General features: G+C 39.4%; 1 protein-coding gene across 1 annotated transcript in view; it reads left to right on the forward strand.

The window, feature by feature from the left end:
• The window catches only part of LOC133568977 (sodium/potassium-transporting ATPase subunit alpha-2-like), a 73,066-nt gene extending 64,124 nt beyond the window's left edge, over positions 1-8,942 (forward strand). The window contains exons 11-12 of the mRNA XM_061921143.1: positions 5,880-6,014; positions 8,800-8,942. Coding sequence (XP_061777127.1) covers positions 5,880-6,014; positions 8,800-8,895 — 231 coding nt within the window. The 3' untranslated portion in view covers positions 8,896-8,942. The remainder of the gene's footprint in view (positions 1-5,879; positions 6,015-8,799) is intronic.
• Positions 8,943-13,830: the final 4,888 nt, after the last annotated feature.

Consider the following 13,830-nt stretch of genomic DNA (forward strand, 5'->3'; position numbering starts at 1 on the left):
AGTTAACCTCAATGAACCCACAAATACTTTAAAATAAGTATATTCTCACTAATAGCAAGTGCACTTTTCGTGGTAGAAAAAAAAAAAGACAATTTTGCTCAATATGTTGAAAAATATTCTTAAATTAAGTAAATGCTAGTGCCATTATCTTGACAGAATGAGATGCGCTCGGCATCATGATTTTTTTTTCATGCTTGAAGTAAGAGATTATTACTTTAAAAGAGTAGTTTTATACTTGTGAGTTTTGATGACACAGCTTTGCAACAGTTGATATTCTAGTTTCAAGCATGTTTTACTCAATATAGGTCATCAAATCTCAGCAACAATCTGTAATATCTTACTGAGATCATTTAGGACCAAAACCCTTAAAACAAGTAAAAACCTCTAACACAGTGGTCCCAAACCACCGGGCCGTGGCCCGCTACCATGTTAGTGTTAGGGTTACCGGGCCTCAGAATAATTTTTTTAATCAATTTTTAAAAACATTTTTTTATTTTTATTTTTTATTATATATATTTTTTTATTAAATCAACATAAAAAACACAAGATACACTTACAATTATTGCACCAACCCAAAAAAAACCTCCCCTTTTCATGTAAAGAAAAGAAAAGAAAAAAAATAACCCCCCCCCCCTTTTTAGTAACCCTAACCCTTATATGTTCCCCTAGTGTCCAATTAACTCTAAATGAAGTCTTTGTTACTTAAATAAGCAACTAATTAGCGGTGAATATTAAAGTGTTACCACAATTTTTTTACATAATAACCGTTGTCATAACATCTTAAATAAACACAGGGAATGAGAACGGGAACTGCATGTTTAGAGATGTCCGATAAGTTTTTTTTTTCTGATATCCATTATTCCAATATTGTCCAACTGTTAATTACCGATGCCGATATATGCAGTCGTGGAATTAACACATTATTATGCCTAATTTTGTTGTGATGCCCCGCTGGATGCATTAAACAATGTAACAAGGTTTTCAAAAATAAATCAATTCAAGGTATGGAAAAAAAAAAAACATGGCACTGCCATATTTATTATTGAAGTCACAAAGTGCATTATTTTTTTTAACACGTTTCAAAACAGCAGCTTGGAATTTGGGGCATGCTCCCTCTGAGAGAGCATGAGGAGGTTGAGGTGGGCAGGGTTGAGATGGGAAGGGGGGCGGGGGGGGTGTTGTGGTTAGCGGGGGTGTATATTGTAGCTTCCCGGAAGAGTTAGTGCTGCAAGAGGTTCTGGGTATTTGTTTCGTTGTGTTACGGTGCAGATGTTCTACCGAAATATGTTTGTCATTCTTGTTTGGTGTGGGTTCACAGTGTGGCGCATATTTGTAGCAGTGTTAAAGTTGTTTATACGGCCATCCTCAGTGTGACCTGTATGGCTGTTGACCAAGTATGATTTGCATTCACTTGTGTGAAAAGCCGTAGATATTATGTGATTGGGCCGGCGCTCAAAGGCAGTGCCTTTAAGGCACGCCCTCATTATTGTTGGCTGGATGGAACACGGGAGAAATTCGGGAGAATGGTTGCCCCGGGAGATTTTCGGGAGGCACACTGAAGTTCGGGAGTCTCGGAAGGGTTGGTAAGTGTGCCTGGGAGACACACCTGCCTACATCCGTGTACCACTTCGCACAGCGGCGTTTAAAAAGTCATAAATTTTACTTTTTGAAACCGACTCCGATAATATCCGATATTACATTTTAAAGCATTTATCTGCCAATAATATCGGCAGTCCGATATTGTCGGACATCTCTATGCATGTTGCATGTACTGTTTACATTGTAGACATTTGTGCCATCTTAATCACATCTGGATTGAAACGTACAGCTTTTACCACACAAAACACATTTTTTGTTCAAGTTTTTGTGCTAGTTTGTGCAGTCTCAAGACAAGCATTTGTGCTATTACGATTGGAATATTATCAATGTTTTATTCATACGTGTGTGCTGGTTTATGGGGGTGAAGTTGGGGGCTGTGTGACTTCACTGGTCAGAAAACGTATCCTAGAATTACTTCAAAGCAGCACAAAGGTAGCACAAATGAATGGCAGTGCTTTTGTTTTTATTTATTTGGTATTTACAGTGCTTCCAGCAATTATTTAAAACGCTTCACTGTCCCCCATTTTGTTATGTTACAGTTTACTCCATAAGGGAATACATTCATATTTGTTCTCAAAATTTTACAGACAATACCCCATAATAGCAATTTAAAAAGTTTTTTTTGCAAATGTGTTCAATCAATGAATCAATGTTTATTTTTATAGCCGTGAATCACAAGTGTCTCAAAGGGCTGCACAAGCCACAACGACATCCTCGTTTCAGATCCCACATCAGGGCAAGGAAAAACTAAACCTAGAGGACCGCAGATGTGGGTGACCCCCCCGATCTAAGGGAGACCGTTGCAATGGACGCCGAGTGGGTCTAGCATAATATTGTGAAAGTCCAGTCCATAGTGGATCTAACATAATACAAACCCTGTTTCCATATGAGTTTGGCAATTGTGTTAGATGTAAATACAAACGGAATACAATGATTTGCAAATCATTTTCAACCCATATTCAGTTGAATGCACTACAAAGACAAGATATTTGATGTTCAAACGCATAAACTTAGTTTTTTTTGCAAATTATAATTAACTTAGAATTTCATGGCTGCAACACGGGCCAAAGTTGTTGGGAAAAGGGCATGTTCACCACTGTGTTAATTCACATTTTCTTTTAACAACACTTAATAAACGTTTGGGAACTGAGGACACTAATTGTTGAAGCTTTGAAAGTGGAATTCTTTCCCATTCTTGTTTCATGGAGAGCTTCAGTCGTTCAACAGTCCTGGGTCTCCGCTGTCGTATTTTATGCTTCATAATGCGCCACACATTTTCGACGGGAGACAGGTCTGGACTGCAGGCGGGCCAGGAAAGTACCTGCACTCTTTTACTACGAAGCAACGCTGTTGTAACACGTGGTTTTGCTGAAATAAACAGGGGCGTCCATGATAACGTTGCTTGGATGACAACATATGTTGATTCCAAAACCTGTATGTACCTTTCAGCATCAATGGTGCCTTCACAGGTGCCTTGGGCACTAATACACCCCCATACCATCACAGACGCTGGCTTTTGAACTTTGCGCCTACAACAACCCAGATGTTTTTTTTCCTCTTTGTTCCGGAGGACACCACGTCCACAGTTTCCAAATATAATTTGAAATGTGGACTCGTCAGACCACAGAACACTTTTCCACTTTGCATCAGTCCATCTTAGATGAGCTTGGGCCCAGCAAAGCCGGCGGCTTTTCTGGATGTTGTTGATAAATGGCTTTCACTTTTCATAGTAGAGCTTTAACTTGCACTTACAGATGTAGCGACCAACTGTAGTTACTGACAGTGATTTTATGAAGTGTTCCTGAGCCCATGGAGTGATATGTTTTACACACTTATGTCCATTTTTGATGCAGTATCGCCTAAGGGGTCAAAGGTCCAGAAAATCGTCGCTTACGTGCAGCGATTTCTCCAGATTCTTTGAACCTTTTGATGATTTTACGGACCGTAGATGGTAAAATCCCTAAATTCCTTGCAATAGCTCTTTAAAAAATGTTGTTCTAAAACTGTTCGACAATTTGCTTACAAATTGGTGACCCTCGCCCCATCCTTGTTTGTGAGTTACTTAGCATTACATGGAAGCTGCTTTTATACCCAATCATGGCACCCACCTGTTCCCAATTAGCCCGCACACCTGTGGGATGTTCCAAATAAGTGTTTGATGAGCATTCCTCAACTTTATCAGTATTTATTGCCACCTTTCCCAACTTCTTTGTCACGTGTTGCTGGCATCAAATTCTAAAGTATATGATTAATTGCAAAAAAAAAAAATGTTTATCAGTTTGAACATCAAATATGTTGTCTTTGTAGCATATTCAACTGAATATGGGTTGAAAAGGATTTGCAAATCATTGTATTACGTTTATATTTACATCCAACACAATTTCCCTACTCGTATGGAAACGAGGTTTGTAGTGGGAGTCCAGTCCATAGTGGGGCCAGCCGGAGACCATCCCGAGCGGAGACAGGTCAGCAGCAAAAAGATGTCCCCAGCCGATGCACAGGCGAGCAGTCCACCCCAGTATTAAAATAAAAAATATCACATAAGTATTCACAGCCTTTGCTCAGTACTTGGTTGATGCACTCTGGGCAGCAATTACAGCTTCAAGTCTTTTTAAATACGACGCCACAGACTTGGTCCACATATCATTGGGCAGTTTTGCCCATTCCTCTTTGCAGCACCTCTTTAAGTTTCATCAGGTTGGAATGGGAAGCATTGGTTTTCGTCCAGGATGTCTCTGAACATTGTTGCATTCATCTTAGTCTAGTCAGGGAGGTGACCTAGAGCCCGATGGTCACTCTGTCAGAGATACAGCATTCTTTTGTGGAGAGTGTAGAACCTTCCAGAAGGACAACCATCAGGCCTTTGCCAAAATGCACCTGAAAGTCTCTCGGACCATGAGGAACAAAACTCTTTGGCGTGAATGCCAGGCGTCATGTTTGGAGGAAACCAGACCAATATCATCCCTACAGTCTAGTATGGCGGCAGCAGCATCATGCTGTGGGGGTGTTTTTTTTTTTCAGCGGCAGGAACTGGGAGACTTGTCAGGCTAGAGGGAAAGAGGAATGCAGCAATGTACAGAGACATCCTGGAAGAAAACCAACGTTACCTGTCCAACCTGATGGTGCTGGAGAGGTGCTGCAAAGAGGAATGGGCGAAACTGCCCAATGATAGGTGTGCCGAGCTTGTGGGATTGTATTTAAAAAAAGACTTGAGGCTGTAATTTCTGCCAAAGGAGCATCAACCTAGTGTTGAGCAAATGCAGGGAATAGTTATGTACATGTGATTTTTCTTTTTTTTAATTTTCAATACATTTGCCAAATAAATGATCATAATGGGGTATTTTGAGGACAAAAATTAATGTATTCCATTTTGGAATAAGGCTGTATGTGGGGAAAAAAGTGAAGCGCTGTGAATCCTCTCCGAATGTACTGTACCTAATCTGTGGCCTAGTGGTTAGTGTCCGCCCTGATATCGATAGGTTGTGAGTTCAAACCCCGGCTGAGTCATTCCAAAGTCTATAAAAATGAGACCCGTTACCTCCCTGCTTGGCACTCAGCATCAAGGGCTGGAATTTGGGATTAAATCACCAAAAATGATTCCCTGGCGTGGACACTGCTGCTGTTCACTGATCCCCTCACTTCCCAGGGTGTGATCAAGGGTGATGGGTCAAATTGCAGAGAATAATTTTGCCACACCGAGTGTGTGTGTGACAATCATTGGTACTTTAACTTTAAGGGGGCCAAATTCACCGTGTTATTTAGCCCCATTTAAAGGGATGCATTTAAAATATTTGCACCATTTTTTGCATCTTTGCATGTTTTAACCCACATTTAGTTGCTACATCCTTGCAAGAACACCGAGATCAGAATATTTTTTATCAAAAACTGTGAACTAGAAGTTGACCAATAAGCAACCGTGGATGAAAGACATAATGAAAATTAAAGAAATATAAGTAAAAGACCAAAAGGTGAAGGTCCACATGTTCTCTTAGCAGAACATTTGCTATTATTTATGTCCACGCTGCTGTAGAACTCCAAGAGCGATGGTGTGTCTTGCCGACAACTGTTGTTATGCAGATGTTGCAGAGTTTGCTGCATTATTAAAGAGAGCCAAAATGGAAGCCAACAATGCTCTCTGGGGCGCAACTTTAATCAATTAAATACCACATGGAGGGGAAAGCTTTGACTGTACTGTGACAAACACAACTCTCCTCTCTTGCTGAGCTGCTGTGCTAATGTCCTCCATTATTTGTGTGTGTGTGTGTGTGTCTGTCCTCCAGAGGGAGACAGCAGGCGACGCATCCGAGTCTGCATTGCTGAAATGCATTGAGCTGTGTAGCGGGAGCGTGCGAGACATGAGAGCCAGGAACACCAAAGTGGCAGAAATCCCTTTCAACTCCACTAACAAGTACCAGGTACTACAAAGTGTCCCATATTATAGTACAGTCAAGTAGCAGGTACTACAAAGTGTCCCATATTATAGTACAGTCAAGTAGCAGGTACTACAAACTGTCCCATATTAGAGTACTGTCAAGTATCAGTTACTACAAACTGTCCCGTATTACAGTACAGTCAAGTATAAAGTACTAAAAATTGTCCTGCTTTTTCAGTACAGTCAAGTACCAGGTACCACAAACTGTCCTGTATTACAGTACAGTCAGGTACCACAAACTGTCCCGTTTTACAGTACAGTCAAGTACTAGGTGCTACAAACTATCGCGTATTAGAGTACAGTCAAGTACCAGGTGCTACAAACTATCGCGTATTAGAGTACAGTCAAGTACCAGGTACGACAAAATGTCCCGTATTACAGTACAGTGAAGTACCAGTTACTACAAACTATCCCGTATGACCGTACAGTCAAGTATAAAGTACTAAAAATTGTCCCGAATTACAGTACAGTCAAGCACCAGGTACTACAAACTGTCCCGTATCAGAGTACAGTCAAGTACCAGGTGCTACAAAATGTCCTGTATTACAGTCAGTCAAGTGTCAGGTACTACAAACTGTCCCGCATCACAGTACAGTCATGTATCAAGTGCAACAATTGTCCCGAAACAGTACAGTCAAGTACCAGGTGCTACAAACTATCGCGTATTAGAATACAGTTAAGTACCAGGTACTACAAAATGTCCCTTATTACAGTACAGTGAAGTACCAGGTACTACAAACTGTCCCAATATTAGAGTACAGTCAAGTACCAGGCACTACAAACTATCCCATATTACAGTACAGTCAAGTATGAAGTACTAAAAATTGTCCCAAATTACAGTACAGTCAAGTACCAGGTACTATAAACTGTCCCATATTAGAGTACAGTCAGGTACCAGGTACTACAAACTGTCCTGTATTACAGTACAGTCAACTACCAGGTACTACAAACTGTCCCATATTAGAGTACAGTCAAGTAACATGTACTACAAACTGTCCTGTATTACAGTATAGTCAAGTACCAGGTACTACAAACTGTCCCGTATTACAGTACAGTCAAGTACCAGGTACTACAAACTGTCCTGTATTACTATATAGTCAAAAACCAAGTCCTGCAACGTTGCAATAATTCTGTCCCATATTACTGTCAAGCACCAGGTACTACAAACTGTCCTGTATTACAGTACAGTCAAGTATCAAGTACTAAAAATTGTCCCGAATTACAGTACAGTCAAGTACAAGGTACTACAAACTATCTCATATTACAATACAGTCAACCACTAGGTACTACAAACGGTCCAATATTACAGTACAGTCAAGTACCAGGTACCACAAACTGTCCCGTATTAGAGTAAAGTCAGGTACCACATATTACAAACTGTCTCGAATTAAAGTACAGTCAAGTATTAAGTACTAAAAATTGTCCCGAATTACAGTACAGTCAAGTACCAGATACTACAAACTGTCCCAATATTAGAGCACAGTCAAGCACCAGGTACTACAAACTAGGTACTACACTAGGTACTACACACTGTCCCATATTATATTACAGTCAAGTGTCAGGTACTACAAACTATTCCATATTAGAGTACAGTTAAGTACCAGGTACTATAAAATGTCCCGTATTACAGTACAGTAAAGTACCAGGTACTACAAACTGTCCCGTATTAGCGTACAGTTAAGTACCAGGTACTACAAACTGTCATGTATTACAGTACTGTCAAGTACCAGGTACTACACATTATCCCAAATTAGAGTACAGTCAAGTACCAGGTACTACAAAATGTCCTGTATTACAGTACAGTCAAGTACCAGGAACAACAAACTGTCCCATATTACAATACAGTCAAGCACCAGGTACTACAAACTGGCCAATATTACATTACAGTCAAGTAAAAGGTACTACAAACTGTCCTATATTACAGTACAGTAAAGTACCAGGTACTACAAACTGTCCTATATTACAGCACAGTCAAGTACCAGGTACTACAAACTGTCCCATATTACAGTACAGTTAAGTACCAGGTATTACTAAACTATCCCGTATTACAGATAGTAAAAAAAACAGGTTCTGCAACGTAGCAATAATTCTGTCCCATAGTACAGCCAATCACCAGGTACTACAAACTGTCCCATATTACAGTACAGTCAAGCACCAGGTACTACAAACTGTCCCATATTACATACAATACAATCAATGTCAAGAACGTATACATTTTACGGTCACTTACCAGAGTTTCCCACATCGTCCACAAGATGGTGACACTTTGCCACCTGTCAGACCACTGGTTATTTACATTTAATATGAAAGAACGACCAGGTTGCTCATATAAATTGAACTCAAGCCGTCGTCTCGCGGGACTAAACTGAAGATGCCGGCAGGCTGCATTTGGCCCTGCGGGCCCGGGTTTGGACACCTTTGGTTTAGATGGACTCCATTTATGGTCACAATTCATTTAATCAAAAGATCGCCGAATGAAATGTAACTGGGGTCTATGCACCTTTAAATGGACTCACAGGCACGAGCAGTCGATTTAAGTGGATCCCTCCCTTCCCACTTTAAATGAACTTCAATAGATGTAATTGTTTCTCCCTGTGCTCTTCCCAGTGTCTCCGAGAGTAAATACATTACAGTTGTAAACATTTAACTTGTTTAATTATCTATTAAATCGAGTTTATGTTTATTCTATAAACCCCCATACTGTTATTTTTGATCGACTGATCTTCTCACTCGATCCCATTTAACTGTCATCTTCTTTTTCCTCCGAGCTCTCCGTCCACGAAGTGGAGGACAATCCTGCCGGTCACATTCTGGTAATGAAGGGAGCGCCAGAGAGAATCCTGGACAGGTTGGTTCATCAATAATAGATCAATGACGGCCCATAGGCCGCACAGCAGAGAGGATTTAGCTGGCGGCTGTCCTCTAGTTTATTCTGTGTAATGGCCAGCAGGGGGCAAAGTCCTGTTGAAAATTTAACCACTTCTTTCTTGATTTACAATGTCAATAATAACTCTTTGCTGTGAAAATGTTTTGGCTTGAATCGCATTCCATCACCTTCTTCAATGCGGCATCATGTTGATTTGATGAATCGCAGGCCGGTTCAGGCAAGATTAGACCAGTGTTTTTCAACCACTGCGCCTAGTGTGCTGTGTGATACAGTCTGGTGTGCTGTGGGAGATTATCTAATTTCACCTATTTGGGTTAAAAATATTTTTTGCAAACTAGTAATTATAGTCTAAAAATTATGTGTTAAGTGTCGGTGCTGTCTAGAGCTCGGCAGAGTAACTGTGTAGTACTCTTCTATATCAGTAGGTGGCAGCCAGTAGCTAATTGCTTTGTAGATGCCGGAAACAGCGGGAGGCACTGTGCAGGTAAAAAAGGTGTCTGATGCTTAAACCAAAAATAAACAAAAGGTGAGTGCCCCTAAAAAAAGGCATTGAAGTTTAAGGAAGAACAAAACTAAAACTGAACTGGCTACAAAGTAAACAAAAACAGAATGCTGGAGAACAGCAAAGACTTACTGTGGAGCAAAGACAATGTACATCTGAACATGACGTGACCATAAACAATGTCCCTAAAAAGAAGGATAAAAACAACTTCAATACTCTTGTTTGCTAAAACAAAGCAGGTGCAGGGAATAGCGCTCAAAGAAAGACATGAAACTGCTACAGGAAAATACCAAAAAAAGAGAAAAAGCCAGCAAAATAGGAGCGCGAGTCAAGAACTCAAACACTACACAACGAAATACAGCAAAAAAAAAAAAAAAAAAAGTCACAGCGTGATGCGACAGGTGGTGACAGCACGTCACTTTGAGACAAGAGCTATATAGATGCATGGTTGGTTATGGTTTGAAGTCACAATGACTTTACTGTCAACTGAGTTTTGTTTTTTAATGATTTCTTCTGGTGGTGTGCCTCCGGATTTTTTCAACGCAAAAAATGTGCTTTGGCTCAAAAACGGTTGAAAAACACTGGATTAGACGATCGACAACCTCCTGTTTCCTATGCAGCAGATGTGGTGCTACCTGTTTGCCTTTGCTCATTGATTGATTGATTGATACTTTTATTAGTAGATTGCACAGTTCAGTACATATTCCGTACAATTGACCACTAAATGGTAACACCCGAATAAGTTTTTCAACTTGTTTAAGTCGGGGTCCACGTTAATCAATTCATGGTACGAATATATACTATCAGCATAATACAGTCATCACACAAGTTAATCATCATAGTATGTACATTGAATTATTTACATTATTTACAATCCGGGGGGTGGGATGAGGAGCTTTGGTTGATATCAGAACTTCAGTCATCAACAATTGCACCAACAGAGAAATGTGGACATTGAAACAGTGTAGGTCTTATTTAGTAGGATATGTACAGCCAGCAGAGAACATAGTGAGTTCAAATAGCATAAGAACAAGTATATACATTAGAAGTACATTTGAGTTGTTTATAATCCGGGGAGATGAGATGTGAATGGAGGAGGGTATTAGTAAAGTGTTGAAGTTGCCTGGAGGTGGTGTTTTAGAGCGGTTTTGAAGGAATATAGAGATGCACTTACTTTTATACCTGTTGGGAGTGCATTCCACATTGATGTGGCCTAGAAAGAGAATGAGTTAAGACCTTTGTTAGATCGGAATCTGGGTTTAACGTGGTTTGTGGAGCTCCCCCTGGTGTTGTGGTTATGGTGGTCATTAACACAATATAACGGGACTTTCTATGAATGCAGTTTGTTGTCACAACCACGTTCAGAAGATGGCATCGTAACTTGGGGTCTCGTCTATAAAGCAGGGGCAAAAAATGTTTTCTTGCAAGGTGTCATTTTTATCGGACTATAAGGTGCACTTAATATCATTTCATTTTCTCAAAAATCGACAGCGTGCCTTACAACCCTGTGCGCATAATGTACGCATTAATTCTGGTTGTGCCTGCAGACCTCGAAATATTACTTGGTCCATCGTGCAATTTTAAGTGTGAACAGTAGATGGCAGTCACACATAAGAGATTTGAGTGGACTGTTACCTGACAGCCCCTGTTCAATAAATGACGCGAGTAAGCACAGTACAAGCAAGCAACGCCGAAACTTTGGTGTTTCGTTGAAAATATAGAAATTAGCACACAGCGCTCAAAAATCTGTCAAAATGTTTGTTTTTTGTAATTTAACTTTTATTTACGCCCAACATCAGATATTCTTATCCATTACATCATGTTTGCATATGTCATACATATATTGTCTGCTCTAAGCCTGCTCAGTGGCCTTGTGGTTAGAATGTCCGCCCTGAGATCAGTAGGTCGTGAGTCATACCAAAGACTATAAAAATCAGACCCATTACCTCCCTGCTTGGCACTCAGCATCAAAGGTTGGAATTGGGGGTTAAATCACCAAAAATGATTTCCGGGCGCGGCCACCGCTGCTGCTCACTGCTCCCCTCGCCTCCCAGGGAGTTAACATGGGGATGGGTCAAATGCAGTGAATAATCTTTAGTTTTTGTGTGACAATCATTGGTACTTTAACTTTAACTTTAAATGTCAAAATAATATATATTTTTTGTTCATATCCCAATGATGCCCTTCCTCCGCCAACAAACCCAAAAAAGTAATTTAAATTAAAAAAATAAAACAAAAATAAATACAAGAATATGAAGAGATTGTAAATAAATACATCAAAAAAATATAGGGAGGGATTTTTCTTACACAATACAATCACCAATTCGAGAAAATAAAATCAGGCTCTTGGTGTGGGACATAATTGACCCAGTTTTCCCCGTATGAAGTAATTTTCTCCAATTTATAATTAATAAATGCCATTATCATCTCCATTTGATAAATGTCCATTGTGATTTCCATCCCTAGCTTCAAGGTTGGGCTCTCCTATGATAACCATTTCCTGGTAATGGTCTTCTTACAAGCCACTAGTAGGATATTCATTAAGTGTTTATGTTTTTTCAGCCAATCCTGAAGTACATGTCCGATAAATAGTCGTACTTTTATGGGGTATTTTGCATTTGAAAATTTCCTGTGGAGCTCGGTGTATCTCTCTGCAATAACCCTTTTACGGCAGGGCAGTCACAGAAAACATGGTACTGGTTTGCATTTTGATTCCCACAATTTCTCCAGCAGACAGGGGGGTTGTTCTCATAATGAGACTTCTGAGAAGGTGTAGTAAAAAATCTGATCACACTTTTCCAGTCAAACTCCCTCCACTTGGGTGAGCTGATACAAGTTCATTGATATCTCCATATTATTTTCCATTCTTCCTCAGATATAGTTATCCCTCCTTCCTTCTCCCATTTTTGTTTTAATTTATGAAGATGAATATGATTTCAGATTCGGCAGAGCCTTTTACAAGCATGAAACAGTTCTATCAATAGTGGTTCTCCAGGCTGCTGCCGTACAGTCTTGGGCGACGTGGAGTCCCGTTGGCAAGTAATAACCAATCAGTGAGCATGAGAGCGGTCTGAAAGATCAGGCTTTAGCTTTTCAGGCTTTTCCGCTTGGTGCTACTGTTTGACTTGTCTCCATTTAATACTGTAACATTATTTTCTGAATTATACACACTAAAACATGCTGGGTTATTTTGATAACACAATTTATAAGTTGCTAGTGTTGGGTTGAATTTTGGAGTTAAGAGCAATCAATTTTTTGTGATATAAGGGTATTATTTTAACAAAATGTCTGGGTTTTTTAAAGCAATTAACCATTTTTAGGTTGTTTTTCAATGAGTAACACATGTTTGAGTAAAAGGCTTTTTTTATTGAATGGGTACTTTTTTAAAGTTAAAGTACCAATAATTGTCACACACACTAGGTGTGGTGAAATTTGTCCTCTGCATTTGACCCATCCCATTGTTCACCCCCTGGGAGGTGAGGGGAGCAGTGGGCAGCAGTGGTGCCGTGCCTGGGAATAATTTTTGGTGATTTAACCCCCAATTCCAACCTTTTGATACTGAGTTCGAAGCAGGGAGGTAATGGGTCCCATTTTTATAGTCTTTGAAGATAATTTTCTTATGGATTAAATTCATTACGATTATTTTCAATCACACATCTTATGTACATGAAAATATTTGAGCATGCTGTATAGGACTACTATGACCATACACAGCAATTATTGTAAAAAAAATGTCAGTCATATCTTGCTTTTGAGTGTATTTTAATGGAATAAAAATAATTTCGATGAGTAGTTAGGAAGGAGTAGGACAAACCAGCAGTAAAATGTATAACTTTTAACCAACTATTGGGTCAAGGAGAGCTAAATTTCACAACCCAATAGTTGGGTTTGGTATAACCCAACATTGTAGTGAGCGTAACTCGGCTTTCGTGTTAAATAAATTCAACTCAATAGTTGGGTTATGAATCAACCAGCATTGAGTTAGTATAACTCAACTTTTGGGTTAAATAATTCAACCCAATAGTTTGGTTGGGAATAACCCAACATTAAGTTATCATAACGCAACTTTTTAGTTGAATAATTCAACGCAAAATTTGGGTTGAAGAAATTAACCCAAAATGTTGAGTTGAAATAAAGCAAAAAGGGATTCGTCCTTTTCTGAACCAGGTTCAAATTGGGTCATTTTTTAACCCAACATTTTTTAATGTGTAGGCTTTTGTAAACAGTTCAATTAAACATATACTTGTCTTTGTTAAATTTTTCACCTTCATATTAACATAAGGCAGCGACAGCAAATGTCGATAAAAGTCTTGGTTTTCTAATAAATGTGTACTTTTAATAGTTTCAAAAGTTAGCATATTTTAATCCTTCATTACGTGTGAATGTGGAAATAGTGTCAAAGCGTTTTGA

This window comes from Nerophis ophidion, linkage group LG14 (assembly GCF_033978795.1).
Source record: "Nerophis ophidion isolate RoL-2023_Sa linkage group LG14, RoL_Noph_v1.0, whole genome shotgun sequence".
NCBI lineage: Eukaryota > Metazoa > Chordata > Actinopteri > Syngnathiformes > Syngnathidae > Nerophis > Nerophis ophidion.